Raw genomic sequence first — 17,520 nt, 5'->3', positions numbered from 1 at the left:
TTATGTAAATGACCTCACTTCCGGCATATGATGCTAATGACTGAGACAGTCATTTAGCTTTTAATATAGTCCTCTAAAAATGTTCACAGAGTGCTGTCTTCAGTGACATATTATGCCTGTTAGGGAGCATTTTGGTTTCAATAATGTTTCAAGAATGATTTTTCAGTCACATAGTGGCATATTATTTTCAGCCTGATTATTTCTGTATTCTATTTGTCTGTGCAAAGATTATTAATTTTGTTCAACAGCAGCAAAAACCAACATGCTTTACTGAATATAAATAAGGACACTGAGATTGATCAGAAAGGATCCTGTGGTTGAGATCCAGTATTCTATGATTTATCCCTGCTTCTGATACTTACATTGGTCTGCTTTGTGCAGCTCAGCTTTAGTCACAAAACAATCATAATTATATTAATTACAACTACTGACATTAAACATCTGTTATAAAAAGAAGTGATACCCTATTCGGAAACTATTCTGTGTACAGTAGGCACCATTCTAAGGCTTCTTGTTTTCTCTAGATTGTGCCCAGTACCCCCGTGAGAGTAGGTTGTGAATGAAGTGGAACAGAATCGACAATACCCAAGTTGGAAAAGTGGTATTTTCCGGTGGCTGAAGATGACATGGCAGAAGGAGAGACCAAGGGAGACTGGTTGCCAGTATCCTGCAGCCCGCCCGTAGAATGTGAACGGAGCCACTCTTTGCCTTCTTCTTGGTTGGCCTGCCGAGATGATGGGGTGTATCTGCAAAACAGCACAGCTGAGACACTTCAGCACGTCGACAAGGGCAAGGCAATACCAGGACAAGAAAAACAATCGAGAAGAGCTTACTGCTCAGACCGAGCCACAATCACAAACAGACTGGATCTAATTACAATTGCTCAGCTCCTCCAGATGATTTGGCACCATCTGCTTGGTCCCACAGGGAAAATAAATAGTGGCATTTAGGAAGAAGATGATCATCTGTGAGATACGGATTTGAAACTTACAGGCAACGAGCAGACAGCTAAGTTAAAGGAGAAGGACCCCCCAAGCATTGTGTTAGGAAGGACGTGAGGTGAGAACACCGAGTCTACATGGGGGAGGGACCGTGGTAGGGCAGAAGCCAAGGAAGGTACAGTGACGTCACATAACAGCATAGGAGATGGCACACACACTGATAGCTGGAATTTTCTTTCAGTTCTTTGGTTGAAATGACACTTGGCAAGCTTATGACACTGTCCCTATTAGCATCTTTAGTCTCAGAAAAACATACGTGTAAGACAGGTTCATGGCCATGAACTCAGTTTTACAGTTTGTTTTATTCTGAATTGAATAACTATTTAGGACTTGCTAAATGGCATTAGATTAATTCAAATTTACACTGGTTTGGTAATTAATGAAAGCAGATACTGGGACTGAGGTTTTATAAAATACACTCTGTAAAATAACACCCTCACTGCCATACCTGCCCTGTGATATTATTTTTTTACTCCATTTATAGCATACTTTAACCTTTAATCCTTATTTTACATAGGTGCATACTATATAGTTTCATTTTTTAAAAATGTAAAATTTTATGTGCTTCAAAATTTGTATGGATGGCACATGCACGCGCTTGTGTGTCTGTGTGTGTGTGTGTTTTAATTGCTTACATGGATGTGGAGATCAGAGGAAGAAACCAGGCATCATACTCAATTACCTCTGCTTCACTCCTTTGAAATTGGGTCACTATGATCTCAACAAACCCAGAGCTACACAAGCAGAAGGCAAACCAGTGGCTTTCCTGTCTCCATGATTGCCTGCATTGGAGTTTCAGGCCATGTGGCTACACTCAGCTTTTTAATGTGGGTGCTGGGATTTGAACTCCAGTCTTCCTGTTTGCTTAACAATCATTTTTTTCTTTACCAGTGGAGTCACCTTCCCAGCATCAGTTCTGAATTCTTATTAGCATCTACCTCCAAGGTGAAAAACCTAGAGAAGTTAATTTATCTTAATGACAGAGAAATGAATTCCTGGGTCCTACCACTAGCTGCTCCCATCATGAGCAAAACCTCAGACAAGCTCTTAGTACTTCCTAATCATGATATTTCTACTGGGATTCACTGCAGTCGCTACCTCCATTCTCTCTGTCATCTCTTCATAAGGAACAGTCACTTACTCTTGAAGCCAGAGAAAGCATCAAGATTAAAAGTGATTTAATCTCCAGTGTCAGGAGCTACATAGCAAACAAATAAGAAGAAAAAGAGACAGCACAGAAAGTTTACACAACAACAGAAAAGGCAGCAGTTGTGCTGGGAGAAATATATACCTTAGTCCCTTTTTGGGTAGTGTATTTCTGTCAAGCTGCATGCTGTTAAAACAAAGAAAACCCCTAAGGACATAATGCAAACAAAATTTCCAAATCATATATCCAACAAAATGCATCCTCTGAACTATACAAAACAACCCTCTGCTAATGCATACATGAATACCAAACTGATTTTTGGAAAGGCCAACTAGGTGACAGGATCTTTGTCACTGCGAGAAATATGGAATTTATTTCTATTCTAGTGACATTTAAAACAATAAGAAAACACATTCTATCGTAAGTCATGTCAGTATAACTTCCCTGTAAATGCTGTGGTCATCCCCCTCCCCCTTTTCTGTGCAGGTAACTAAACCTTTGTTGTGACTTCATATGCAGGAGAATCAATGAGATGTCATAACACCTGCTCTTAAAGGGACAAGTCCCATTAACAAGAGAGGATGAAAAATATCACATACTTCTTGTATCTTTCTTTTCTAGTTATTTCTAATAAGAATAGGGGTATATTTATTTCCCAAGGATACACAAGAAATAATTTAATATATAATAGGTATTCTCTTTAAACAAGGTTTATAGAATAGTGCATGGAAATATTTTAATGAAGTGAAGTTCTTTAATCTTTCGTAAGTTGTTGATTGGGCATTAAAAGGGTTCTACACTTTATCATCAGCCTTTTAACTAGTTCCCAGTTGGTCAGACATGGAGCTAGAAAGGTGAGCCTAAACAAGTGTCAAATGGCTCTGTGGAAATGGAGAAGAGAGGGAAGGTCCATTCTAATCTCTAGCATGCAGATTAGCAAAGCACAGAATGAAAGTGGCTAAACAGAACGGTTGCTCACTTGTTTGGAATGTCACATGATCAGAATCAAACACACAGTGTGTGCACAATGGGGATGACATAACATGGATGCAGACAGACTGACTTAAAACTGGATCACTCCAAAGCAAAGCTAAAATGTTTTCCTCTGCAGGCACTCCATCAGATACACAAGGTGTGATGAGGATACCAATGAGCAGTTGGTTCTGGTCATACACTGTGATTATAAAATGTCCTAACTGGTGGGAATAAACATACTGAAGGCATCACAGTAAACCAACAAGATGTTTCTACATATGAATTGAATTGGACTATATTTATGTGATATAAATCCATTTTAAAGATTATTTCCTTAAAATGTGGCAGAAGGTGAGAATGTCACTATTAATTTGCCATTGTTGTATAAAAACAATTACTTGCTTATATGGTTGTATAAAAAAATTACTTGTTTATAAGCTACAATGGAACAACAGAGAAAATAATTCCCTTAAATTGAGGAATATAGAATCATTTCCTAAACTGTAGACAAGTGATTCTCAACCTGTGTGCTGCAACTCATCCTGCAAACCTCTATCCCCCTGAATATTTAGATTATGATTCATAACAGTAGCAAAAGTATAGTTACTAAGTAGCAACAAAAATAATGTGTAGTTGTGGGCCATCACACCATGAGGAACTGTATTAAGTGGCCGCAGCATCGCAAAGGTTGAGAACCACTGCTTTAGACATTCATGACAATATTCTGTTGGCCTTTCTGTGAAGGGTCAAGAACTGCCAACTCCAATATCAGTCATGGCTAGGGAGGTGGGGACAATAAGGACAGCAGGGATGTCAATCCATGCACTGTTTGTCCATGGCCGAGAGTTATAATACCTGACACGGTTGTCACATTGCACACTTAAGGACAAACCAGAAAATTTTAAGGTTGTCTATGACTTTAATTAGTTTTTCTTCACAGTAAAGTAGAATAAAACAAAACAATGTGGGTTAGTTATAGTCACATAACCACCAATGACTCACTCTTATATGCAGGGAAATATGAAAAAAATATTTCATTTGTATTCATTCATTTTCTTTTTAAATTCTAGTGATGAATGATTTATGTAAAAGTTGGAGTTAGTATGAAAACCCACTGAACTATTAGTTCTCAGGTATAAAGATCAAGGCATAAGCAGAGAAGTCCAGACCTTGTGTATACCTCAACATTTATCATGGTCATCTCAAATTAATTTTAAAAAATCACATTTTAACACACTACTTTAGTTTCAATTTAGTTATAAACTGAGCAGTTATATTGGAATATGTACATATTTCTTCTAGGAAAAAGAAAAGAGTATACACAATGTTTTAAACTAAAAAAAAAAAAAAAAAAAAAGTTTTTGTCAATGTAGCCATTTGCTGAAAAGAACTAGTTGCTGTCAGTCTTATATGTCATTCTTATTAAGATATTCATATCCAATTTATATTATATAATATTCACTAATACATTTAAAGAATATTTTAGGAGAAATATTTATTTTATTATTTTAATATTTAGTTAAAATTAATCTTTTCCATTAGTCAATAACTATATAGATGATTTGCTTTAAAACAGTAAATTAGTATATAGTTATTGCTGTATTTCTATAATAAACAATTTTATAGGATGGAGCTAAAATATGAAGAAATTTATTAAAACTGAATTCCACTATATCTATAGGTTTGTTGATCTTTTAGTTTTTATTTGACAATTTCTTGATTAAAACTATGCACTTGACCATGTTTTCAGTATTTGCTGTTTGAATATGAAAGAAAGAGATTAAAATCTATATGTGATCAACTTTATATTCTCATGTTTATAAATTTAAATTTATTTGTATTTTGGAGGTTGATTATGGCTAATGAATTATGACCTGTTTGTTTGATTTAGATATCAACTCATTTTTAATACTTCATATGTCTTCATAAGACCAGGATGCATTATTCAAATAAGGCTGTTGATGCATTTTAAATATAATTATATCTATTTGTCACAAGTTTTATACACGACATGGGATCATGCCTATTTACCTTGTAACTTCTGAGACTAGACTCTGAGATGCGATTGACTGTCTAGCTCTTTTGATGGATGAACCATTGCCCCTTCATTTTACATTGGTCACCAAGCAAAAAGGGAAGTGGATATGTTTTATTATGTGAAGCCCAGTTGTCTCAGCTCAGATCGTTTTATGACTGGGAAAACATACATTCTGTGGTTACAAGCCCATCGCCATAGGAACATCAGTGGTCCATTTAGGTCTCGAGTATTTTTATGTGGAGGAAGAACCATTTGCTGGTTCTCAGTGTGCACAGAGGCAGGGGAACAAAGGCAAGAGAACCCAGAAGAAAATAGTCAGAAACAATGGGTCAACGGACAACTTGGGCATTGTAAAATATGTCTTAATAAGGGATTTCACTAGTATTTTACGTTATCAAATATTGCTCAGTGAGCATAACTGGAGAGCATTTGAATTTGCTCATTAACAAAGTTTTAATCTTCCCAAGGAGCTCTGTTGTCTTGAATCTCAATCCAAGCATTAAAAATGTCTTGAGAAGACATCACTCAATGCAAAAATATGTACTTTATATACTTATATCTTGATATTTATATAGTATGTGAATTGCCTACTGACTAAAACGGTAGGCGTTAGGAAATTTATCCAATCACTCTATCTTAAATGACGATTCCTCTGTAAATTGGACGATAAGAGAGGATAAGACTGGCCTTATCGACATTAACTGTCATTTTAAGTTCGATTTTATGTCAACGCACAGTTTAATTCACAGTGGGGATCAAGGGAATTTAGTAGGATGGGGTGAAGGAAGAAGGGGAGAAGGGACTCATCGATGCTACCAGGAACGCTCACCTTTCTGAGAGAGTAGATCTCACACTACCCGTTCTCATAAGCAGGCTCTGCACCTCGTGAGTGCCTGTGGTCAGTCCAGACAGGGAGCCATGATGGCTGAGGGGCAGGTCAATGGACTCAGAGCTCGTATGGAGACTAGTCATGGACTGGTAACTTGGAGTGTCCTTGCTGCCGGCAGAGGAACTGCTAAGATTGGCAGCCCACACAAGCCCGCCGGATGTGAAAGAGTGAACCGAAGCTGGGCTGGAAGCCAAGGAGTGACTTAAGCTTATAACATCTGTAGTTAGGTCTGAGGGTTTATTGAAGAGAGGGCTGCTGCTGCCACTCAGCCCACCAGCACTGCCCATGCTTCCTGTACCGGACGACGGTGACTCCAGACTGCCTTGCCGGGCTAAAGAAGTACTAGGGCTCGGTACTACTGAGGAGGATTTCACCCCCTCAGTATTAGGTGCGGAGGCAGATTTGCCACCTGCCTTGGCACCGAACAACCTAAAAGAAAAACAGATAACAACTTCAGTTGTTCCAAGAGACTCATATCCACGTTTCTTAGGGTTTCGGTCCACAGAGCCAAGCGTGCTTTGGAGTAATGAGCCATGCACGTCCAGCCTCTATGTTCCTGAAAGTAATACGACTGGCCTTTTTTAAATCAACTAGTTAAAAAAATATCTTACAATATCTTAAGTAAGCACTGGCCTGCCATCAAGGTGGGCAGAAGTGTGGCAGAAATCAAACATGATTGTGCTTGACTTTTGCACTTCTAGTGATCAAAGGATTCTTAAGTATTTTGGCCATTTTGGCATTGCCTATCTACAGAACCATTATAATGAAACAACTTCTACGCATTCGGTATATGAGGCTTAAACGGATTTTCCTCTTTTTAAGAGAGACCATTCAAAAAAATCTAAAGGGGACATTTATGGAAAGGTTCAAAGAAGTCATGTTTAGAGGCCTGAGTGGCTGGGCTGGAAATATTGGATATTGCTGGCAACTTATAGATTTTTTTGTATTTTCCCGTGGAAAGACCACAGGGATTTCTGTCCGTTGCCAAAGCTATTCAAATATATACCGACACCAGTGGTTTAAAACACCATTGATACTAAGTCAGATACTGGAGTTCAGTTCAGAAAACATTTTAGTTTTGTATATGAAGCTGATGACATAATCAAATTTATGCAAATATGGAAATAAAATGATATGAAGAAATGGCAGAATGGTTACTAATTCAGCTGCAATGAAATCCATATTTCCTGCAGTGCAAGATTTTTATGGCGAATCTGAGAAATTGTTTCATAGGTAATGGGCCACTGGAGGGCGCCCTTGGCTTTCACATACACAATGAAAATATTTACTCTTGCTACACGCTATAATTTATTTTAAGAATTGTCGCTTCAAATCATTCTTCACATTAACACTTCTAATGACAAATATGACTGCTATTTTTCAAATAGTTATGTTTCTAAGGTGACTTAAATGTAAGTTCTTCAAGACTCTTCCTATAAGATCAAAGATTTAGGGTAAATCAGACGAAAAACAAACCTGAAATAATTAACAAGTAATAGGTGATAAATTATACTCTATCATTTTAAAGATATGAAAACAGAGCCAGAGCTATTTAACAATTTGATATAACTCATCCACTGATGTTCGCCCCTGCTACACTTAGGGTATTTAAAATCAGGTATATTTCTAAGCAGGACATTGATGAAGACTTATAAAAAGAAGTCACCTCACTCCCGAGTTCTTGTCCTTTGCCAGACATTTCAAGGTTTTCAGATTGTGTAATCAGATCACACTTTGATAGCTTTTGGTGTTGCTGCTGTAGTTACGGCTATGTTGTGATCCGGTACTGTATAAATTGGTCCACTATAAACTGTTAGAAAGGATACATCATCTATATTCATAACTGTCAACTCAATGAGAGTCAGGAAGATGTCGAGCACTAGACGTAAGTGTGGTGTTTATAAAGATCTATGCCGTTTGCTTTTTTTTAATTATGGAAAGGAGAGGTGAAAAATCGCTGAATTACTTTACACACTATCACTTTATTTCTATGAATAGTCATTCATGTGATTTTTATGCCCGTTACACACACTGTTAGTATTTCTAGTGTCACACTGACTCTACAACTGAAAGGTTATTCTCAAAATGGGCATCATCTTTTATACTAGCAACTGGTGTGATCAGCTCTGTAGAATTCACCATATCTTGGGCAAGTCTAGGATACTGAGTCTTAGAATACTTAGAATACATGAAAATAATTTTATGCAGAATAAATGTACGTTATATACTACCTTTTACGTTTTCCCAGCATCTCTTTACCTACTCTTACCTTCGAAACGTAGGCGAGGCAATATCTGGATATTTGGACCCTGGCTGTCTGAACCCTTGAGTACCACAGGCACTGGCAGAGGTGGGGCTGGATTTGGGGGAACCTGACAAGGAAACGCTCTCTGAATCCGACACTGCTACTTTCTCCTTTTCTTTGTCTGTCTGGTTGACAGTGACTGGACTCGACCGCCCTGAGCCGATCTTAGTGGGTTCTCTCAGTTTGGAGGTGGTGGCCCCAGCTGACTTGCTGCTGACATTGGAGTCAATGCTGCTGGTGCTGGATCTGTGGCCACCTCTCCCAGGGATACCGCTGGTGCCGGACTTGGAAGGGCGGGGCAAACTGCGGTACTGGAGGGTGGCCTTGGAGCTCACGTGCAGGACATCATCTTGATTCTGGGAGCCATCCAGGCTGGTTTTCCTTCCTGCGTTGGACTTCCCACCAATGGCAGCAGATTTGGGAATTTTTCCCAGTGTCGCTGATCCACTTGTTATGGTGGCACCGCTGCTGGTAATCATAGTAGAGGCCCCTACACCACTTGGCTTCTTATAGCCAAAAGAACTGCCGGCCGTCGATCTTCCAATGCCCGAGGGTGGTTTTTTCCCTTCATCCCCGCTGCTTTTCCCTGCATCTGAAGGAGACCTTTGCAAGGATGGTCCTTTCAGAGGAGTTTTCCCTTTCTCTGAAGCTTTGACATCATCTGTCTTCCCTAATTAAAGAGAAACAGGCAGATACGTCCATTTGGATATGTTGACATCAGAAACCCTCACAAACCAAATGTGAAATGTGCATGCTCTTTAGCTCTTTCTATCACTTCGGTTCTGAAATATTTCTTGCTTCAGTTCTAAATGGCCGTGCCCTCTGATATAATGGAAAGACCGATCACAAGTTTAGCGAGAACATGGCTGTCGAGGAGGCACTCGCAACCGAGCAAAAACATGTCACTTCCTTATTTGCTGATGTCTTGTATCTTATGAAAATGTTGTTTCAGAGGGATGTCCCCTTTTCCTTGCTAGCTAAGTAGTAAACAAAAAGTTAATCTCAGAACCTCTATCATGATTTTACCCAAAGCACCTCATGATAGCACACTTGAGATGACACTGTTTATAAAATACAGGGAGAGTCCTAAAAGACACATCGCGCAATTGAGCAGACTTCTTCCCTCTTTTCTTTCACGAAGCTGAATTCACAAACAGAATCTGCAATGCTGAGGGTTATAACTCTCCAGTTAGTGGGGTGATTTCAGCTGTCAGGTTTGTGGATAAAGTACTGGAATTCACACAATATGAAAACATATTCATTAACAAGTCAGGAAAATGAGTTATTATTTTTCCAGAATCAATACTTTACTTGTACATGACCTAAAGTGACCAGACTGAAATACAGCATATAGCAACCTGTGCTACAAGTACTCCACAGGACTCTTGGATTGCCACGCTGTCTTGGGGCCATATGACAAAGCGTGTGGATTACAGAACACAATCATTAAGAAGAAGCATTATTAAAAAAGAGATCTAACACACGTGAACACAGATGTCAAACTGAACCACAGGTTAAACAAGCCTACCAGGGGTCTTGAGTGCACCCGTGCTGGTTTTCTGCCTAGTTGGCGTTCCTCCCTGGGCGGACACGCCTCTCCTCCAGGATCCTGTCTGGGACATGGGCAGGCCGGCTTTCTGCCCTGTCTTCTCCGAGTCCTCCGCAAGTCCAGAAGCAACACCCTTCCACTTAGCTCCTCCATCACCATGACCGTCAAAATCGCCCTCGGTTTTCTTCAGCTCATCCAGAGTGTCCCAGGTCTCATCTGTTGTGGAACGTTTCTCTGCATCTGTTTTCAGCTGTAAAGAAAAACTGCCCATGAAAGAAAACCTACCAAGTGTGAGCCTGGAGCTGAAATGCACTTTTAGATGACTGAGAGGCAAATCATGAAACAATGATTCATACTCCAGAAGAGTGCCAGAGACAATGCTATTTTTAACTGTGGTCTCACGTTTTGTCAATTTGAGCCATGGATTTTCCCTTTGTAGATATTAGAGAGCATCAGGATTAATAATGTTCAGAAAAGACTAATTAAACTCCACAAAGGAAGGGATTCTTCCATGACAAATGTTGACAAGAAAAGCCAAGCCCAGATAGGACATATTCAGTGCTCTTTCATGATTTACCAGTCACCAGTGAGTCACTATAAAATTAACTGAGAAGAATCCAAATGTTAGACTGTTTTTAAGTTTGATTTTTAAATAAACAGTATTGAAAGGAGGGGGAAATGTCAATGTGAGTCTTTTTGGGTTCGACATCAGCAAATCCACCTAAGCTGTTTATGATCTTCAAAGGAGGCAGGGTGGGCATTGCTACAGTTCAGAAAGGTGTAACTCCACGAAGTTTAAAATAAAAACCTTTAGTGTTGGTGAATCTTTATTATATCTGCTTATTTGACTTACACAAGTACTTCAGATTAAAGTGTTGAACCACAACCCAATATGATACTAAAAAGAAGAAGGAGGAGGAGGAGAAGGAGGAGAAGAAAAGGAGGAGGAGGAGGAGGAAGAGGAGGAGGAGGAGGAGGAGGGGGTAGGAGGAGGAAGAGGAGGAGGAGGAGGAGGAGGAGGAGGAGGAAGAAGAAGAAGAAGAAGAAGAAGAAGAAGAAGAAGAAGAAGAAGAAGAAGAAGAAGAAGAAGAAGAAGAAGAAGAAGAAGAAGAAAGGAGAAGGAAGAGAAGGAGAAGGAGACAGAGAAGAAGAGAAAGAAGAGGAAGAAGAAGAGAAGAAGGAGAAGGAGGAGGAAGAGAAGGAGTAGAATTGGAGAAAGAATATAACCAGGAAGAGAAAGGACGGCTCTCACCTGAGTGTTCTTCCTGGAGGGGACTGTGATGTTGGAATAAGAACTGATGGAGGACGTGGTGTTGAGGTCGTCTGTGCTGATGTTGTCAAGTGTATCACTGAGACCACTGCTCACGGAACTGCTGTCATCCCAACTAAAACGGTAAGACATGAAGCAGCAATGCAGTCACTGGACAAGCAATGTGAACCCCCACATTCCCACAGTGTTCTCATACCTTATAAAGGCAGAAAACATCTGTCGTGAAAATGTTTTCACTGTCCATTTTGGAAACATATTTATAAGAACTGAACATCTGAGAGGTTCTACTAGCACCTGACCAATACAGATGCAGATGCTCTCAGCCATCCATTGGACTGAGCCCTGAGATCCTAAAGAAAGAGTTCGGGGAAAGACTGAAGGCACTGAAGGGGATTGCAAACCATAGGAAGAACAACAATATTAACCCACCAGACCCCCCAGCTTCCAGGGACTAAACCACCATTCAAAGAGTACACATGGAGGGACTCATGGTTCCAGAAACACATGTAGCAATTCATGGCATTGTCTGGCATCAATGGGAGGGGAGGATCTTGGTCCTGTGGAGGCTTGATGCCCCAGTGTAGGGGAATACTACAGCAGTGAGGTAGGAGTGAAGGAGTGGGGGAGGAGCACTCTTTTAGGGGAAAGGGGGAGGGGAGAGAAGAATGGGATGCAGGCCTTGGAAGGGTAACTGTAAAGGGGGATATCATTTAAAATGTAAAGGAATAAAATGATGAATTTTTAAAAAAGAACTGAACATATATTAAATAACATCCACACTAGTATTCAGGAAGAACCATAAGACATAGGGTCCAGGTAAATATTTGCACCATGAAAAAAACCTGAGAGAAGAGTTACACGCCATCCGAGTATCTCAGCCTTCACCCACAAAGACAACCTGGAATCATGATGTAGTTTAGAAGCAATCCCCTGTTCAAAAAATGTTTTGCTTTAGCCACGTATCTGAAAATAATTCCTCACTGTTCCCATCTTAAAATCACACCCATCCAACCATGTATAAAGTATCAAAATTCATCCATTCATCTTATCCATCACAATTCTAAACAATGCAAGACAGCCTCCTATCTGTCCTTCCTGTTTTTGGCCTTTGCCACACAATTCAACTGCTGCTTCTGAGTGAGCAAAGAAAAAAATCACATTTGGGGCCTGGAGAGCTGTCTCTGCTGTAAACAGGACTCGCTGCTTTTGGAAAGGACCTCAGCTGAGTTCCTAGTACCCACAAGATGGCTTAAAGCCATTTATAAATCTACTTCCAGGGCATCTGATAGCCTATGTAGATTCCAGTTAAGCATGTGGTATACATGCATGCATGAAGACAAAACTATTTATAAACTAAATTAAAAGAAATAAATTAATTTAAAAAATCACGTCTGGACACTATAATGCCTTGCTACAACCAGCAAAAGTTTCTTTTGCCTTTTGGTCTAGTTTCCTAAACAAAGCATGTCTCATGGGATACATAAAGAAATCTACAATGAAGATATGAACCCCTTGACATACATGTTTTGCTATCTAAACAAAAATAAAATAGGCTATTTTAATAACCAAGGGCATGCTAGCTTGGGCCCCATAGTTTAGTCAATGTGTTTGATGTGATGGTGCAGAAAAACTTCAGGATATCTAGCCAACTTGAAAGAGAATAGGAATTTCAGTGTGTAGGAAGGATACTATTGTCTGCTCATTTACTGACTGAATCCCAGCCTGAATTTATATATTATTACTCACCTATGTTTTGATATATAAATTCATGCACCATAGGTATACATACTCTACATAAACCAATCATAAGTCTCATGAAATGAACACTTGGCTTTAAGCACATTCCACAAATGATTTAAACATTGAAGATACTATTTAATCATTTATCATTAAATCACAAATAAAACATCAAGGGGACAGAATGAATGTAGTATAAAAGTCCCACTGGATGTTTCAAATAATAATGACTTAATTAGGTAGTATGACACAAAAGTAATTATTAAGAGGAAAACCAAACTTACCAACATAATATATTACTACTGGAGACCTTTATAAATCAGACTATTATCAATAACAATTATATCTTAATGTGGACAAAGTGTATTTTATACCATGAGAAAAATATCTGACTTTGATGAGTGCCCAAATCTTCTGAATACGTTCTCTATATATTATTTTGTACATTTCCATATTATTAGCTACAGCATCAGCAAATACCTCTCATGTCTAAACTCCTTTGCAGAAAACTGTCATAAAAAGTAGGCTCTCTCTACTGTCTATACCAAGAGGGAGAAAAAATTCCAGTCATTAGTAAGCAAGCGTGCAGAACTGAGCCCTTTCTTAACTCTCAGATGCAAGAGTCACTCATTTTTTTTCTAGAAGTATTGATGAGTGTTCAAATCCAGAGTACCTGTATTAACCCCCAGAAGTACCATACTTTGGATGCATGGTTTCCTAACAGCCAGAAGAAGGCCTATATTTCCCATCATCTCCCAATGCAAAGAACCTTCTAACACACTTTAGGTCCATAAATTAGCAGATCATATAATTTGCAATTAAGACCTTGGTCAATACAATTATCAGTTTTGAAACATAGTTTATAGCTTACTTATTTGTTTCAGTATTTGTACTTTACAAGTTGAATATATGAATGTAAGTTATTAAAATTGTATATATGTTTTGAATACCACTATATCAACTTAAAGCTCTACCTCAAGTTCCCTAACAAGCACATATCATATCAAGAGAATAATTAGATAAGTCAAAGTCTGCCTGAAAGTGTTAAATCGCATTTAATAAGGATTGGCATGCAAAAGACATTCATATTTACTTATTTATTTACACACACACACCCGCAGGTATTTGAGTTTATATGAATATGAGTGTGTGTGTTTGTGAGTGTGTATGCTAGTGTGTGTGTATGCGTGTGTACGTGTACATGCATATGCCATATTCTATGTATAGAGTTCATGTTATTACATCCTTTATCAGGGCTTCATGGGGGCCCATTATAAAAAGCTATTTCTCTGGCCTAGATAGAAACCTAACATTCCAAGTTACACAGAGCATGAAAGATTGATCCAAGTGTGTGTCTATCACCTTGCTAAGGCATCACCCTGAAGTTGAGAACACTACTAACAATGTCAATTCACAATAAGTTATGCTAAATAAAAAAACAATTACCCATTTAATCATATATTGTATCCTTTCTTCCCAGAATTCCCTCTTTCTAGTGCAGTTCCCACAATTTACCTAGCGACTCTTCTGGGTCCATTTGCCTCATAAATTCTAACTCAAAAGGTTTAACAACTTAGTGTTTTATGTCTTGTCCTTCCAGGTGCTCCCAAAGCTTAAAGTCTGCTTTTGGGAGCAATTTAGGCTGCTATATTCTTTCATAAAGTTCTACTTCTTGTCATGTATCTCCTGCCGCCACTAGACTGACCTCCACGATGTTTACAAGTGATGGTTCACAAGGCTGAGCTCCACAATGCTTACATGAGATGGTGTGGTATATTTTTATTCTCTTTTTCATTCTCCACCAAACTTCTTCTGGGATTGAGAGCTAGGCAGCCCAGGGCAAGTTTCTTTGAAACTCTATTAATCTTTTCCTTGGGCTTTTGTGTTGAGACTTTTCATAATTTTCTTATTAATTAGACTAAGAAACCCAAGAGGGTATCAGAGTTCTGTGGTATCAAATGATGACCGTGGAGGGACCACCCAAAATTTCCAGTAAGAGTCAAAAAAGAAGTAGTGGGTGGGAGTTCCACTCTCTGAGTTCCTTAGGTGGGATGGCTGCATGCACCTTCATCATCCCCATCTCCTAGGCAGCCCTTAACAATAGCTTCATTCAGATGTAAATTATGGCTTCAAACACCATGTTAACATTATAGCTGCTGTGATCTCAACAATCAGATAATCCTTTAAATGTCCCAATACAACATGATTGCCTTAGGTCAGGATTACAGAAATGATAATCAAATATTAAGAACTTGCAATCTCTCCTTGAAAACTAAAAGGAAGTCATCAAATAGAAAGAATATGAAAGCCTATTTTCAAATCAAGCGTCATATCATGGTACTAAAATGGACATGGGAGTCCTGCTTGGATTTGACTACTTTTACAGCTAGTTGACAGGTTATTGAATGTATGCAATTTGATTAGCGTCATATCTTCCTTGAACACTGCCCTGTCTTCTGTTTTCTCTCCAGTCTTTTCCTGAAATGTATTCATGATCAACATTTTATTCTCTGTCATCTTCACCTGACTCCTCTAAGCCCGATATTATTTCTCTATTCATTGAGAACTTTGAATTGCTTACTATCCTGCCCTCCACCATGTTAATTCATCAAAGTATATTCTTTGGCAATGGGCAGCCCTTCCACAACTATGGAATCAAGCCTAGGATTTTGAAACCTCAATCATTAACTAACCTACTATTCTTTCCTTTTACAAGATCTGAGTTTTTAGCCTTATTAGGAATCTTTGCAATTGTGATTCAAGAGTGTCTAATCAAAACCCACTCTATGTAGTTCACGTTAGATTTTTTCCTCCAAAAATTTTTCCCTTAGTTCATTGGCATTTGTGGTGGTTTGAATATTCTTGGCCCACTTTGAGGGTGGGTTTTGGGATCCTCCTCTTAGCTGCCTGGAAATCAAAATCCTTCTGCCCGCCTTTGGATCAAAATGCAGAACTCCAGTGCCATGTCTGCCCACATGTTGCCATGCTTCCTGCTATGATGATTATGGACTAATCCTCTGAATCTGTAAGCCAGCCTCTATTAAGTATTGTTTCTTTAAAGAGTTGTCTTGGTCATGGTGTCTCTTCATTGCAATGGAAACCCTAAGACAGCATTGTTTGCCAATCCTTAATCAAATCTGAAGTTTTCTTATCAGTAAAGTCGTCTTTCCTAACATGAAGTCATTTTTTAGCAGGCACCATGGCTGGCCACTCTTTTGTTATTTTAAATATATTGCTAAGTATGTACTCTCACTCACTGTGATATATAAACTACCGTTCTTCAAACAACAGCCTGTGTACTGGGAACAGCAACTCTCATAAGTGGGTCCCAGAGAAACTCATATGAGCAGTGAGAGGTTGGTTGTGTAAAACAAATGGTGGGATAATCAGGATTAGTCCTCTGAAGTGTTGGTATTTTCAAGATGTGACCATGGCAGTAGTGAGCAGGTAGATACTCTGCTAATCAGGCTACTGCTGTATCTTCATCATGATAAACCATAATTTTTTTTTCTTAATGTGTGTTTTCAGTCTTCTTTCTCATACTATGAATGGTGAACTGTGCTTTATTTATATAGACAATGCAGTGTCTGTTGCTGCCTATGTTCCTAAATTATATTGCTAAATGAAGCTTTGGTTTTGAAAATCCTGCTTCTCCTCGGTGATTTTAAATTTCAACAATAAATGGAAGATTAATTGTTATTTTATGTGTATAAATGTTTTGATATCACTATATATGTGTACTTTATGTGTGTATGCATGTGAGTGTGTGTGTGCATGTGTGTGTGTGTTTGTGTTGGTGTGTATGTGTGTGTGTGTGTGTGTGTGTGTGTGTGTGTGTGTGTGTGTGTGGCCACAAATGCCTGAAATGTGACCTGTATCTGATCTTTTGGACAGAAATTTCAGAAGGCTGTGAACTACACTGTGGGTATTGGGAAAGGAATCCAGACCCTCTAAAAGAGCACCAAGTGCCCTTAACCTCTGAAACACCTCTTCAGCTCCAGGAAATAAAAGTTTTGAGAAGAATTTTGTTCAACAGTTCTTTTTAAAGCAAACTTAAAATAATCCTTTTGAAAGATAATGGAGTTATTTTTCTAATCCTAAATTTCCATGACTTTTGACTTTCTTCATTGATTTGGTAGATAACAGAATTCTCCATGGCAACGATGCAATTAATTCTGTTGATTGTCACACATTTAATTAAGTTGAAAAAAAACTTAATAGAAAATAGCTTTTAATGAAAGAACTACCAGCATAATTAGCTCTGAGTGGTAGGTCTCAAATCTCATCAAATATTTTTTCATCCTTTCATTTTTAATTGCATTAAGATCTACTAAGTGTCCTTAGCTACATTCTACAAAAAGGCAGTTCTTTATTCCCAACAAGTTACACATCTACAGTTCTGCTGAATTCTACCTTCACCGTCTATGACAATTCCATAAATCATAGTATTTCTACTCACATGGGTTTTATTTATACATTGTATGGTTTCTGTCTTGAAGCACTGTAAATAACATTCAAATACAAGTCTTTGCCTGGGCATAGTTTTTGAGTCACTAACTCAGAAAGCAGCCTGTTTGAGAAGAAAAACTACAAACTCTTTCCCAATGAC

General features: G+C 38.6%; 1 protein-coding gene across 3 annotated transcripts in view; it reads right to left on the bottom strand.

Moving 5' to 3' along the window:
• The window catches only part of NAV3 (neuron navigator 3), a gene marked incomplete at both ends in the record, with an annotated part of 293,999 nt that overhangs the window by 67,594 nt on the left and 208,885 nt on the right, over positions 1-17,520 (bottom strand). For all 3 annotated transcript variants that reach the window (XM_080934946.1, XM_080934947.1, XM_080934948.1), the window contains 6 exons: positions 586-746; positions 2,293-2,334; positions 5,991-6,479; positions 8,320-9,025; positions 9,884-10,154; positions 11,157-11,289. In XM_080934946.1, coding sequence (XP_080791072.1) covers positions 586-746; positions 2,293-2,334; positions 5,991-6,479; positions 8,320-9,025; positions 9,884-10,154; positions 11,157-11,289 — 1,802 coding nt within the window. The remainder of the gene's footprint in view (positions 1-585; positions 747-2,292; positions 2,335-5,990; positions 6,480-8,319; positions 9,026-9,883; positions 10,155-11,156; positions 11,290-17,520) is intronic.

This window comes from Micromys minutus, assembly GCF_963924665.1.
Source record: "Micromys minutus genome assembly, chromosome: 22".
Lineage (NCBI taxonomy): Eukaryota > Metazoa > Chordata > Mammalia > Rodentia > Muridae > Micromys > Micromys minutus.
The sequence above is the reverse complement of the archived record's forward strand: the minus strand, read 5'-3'. Positions and strand labels throughout refer to the sequence as shown.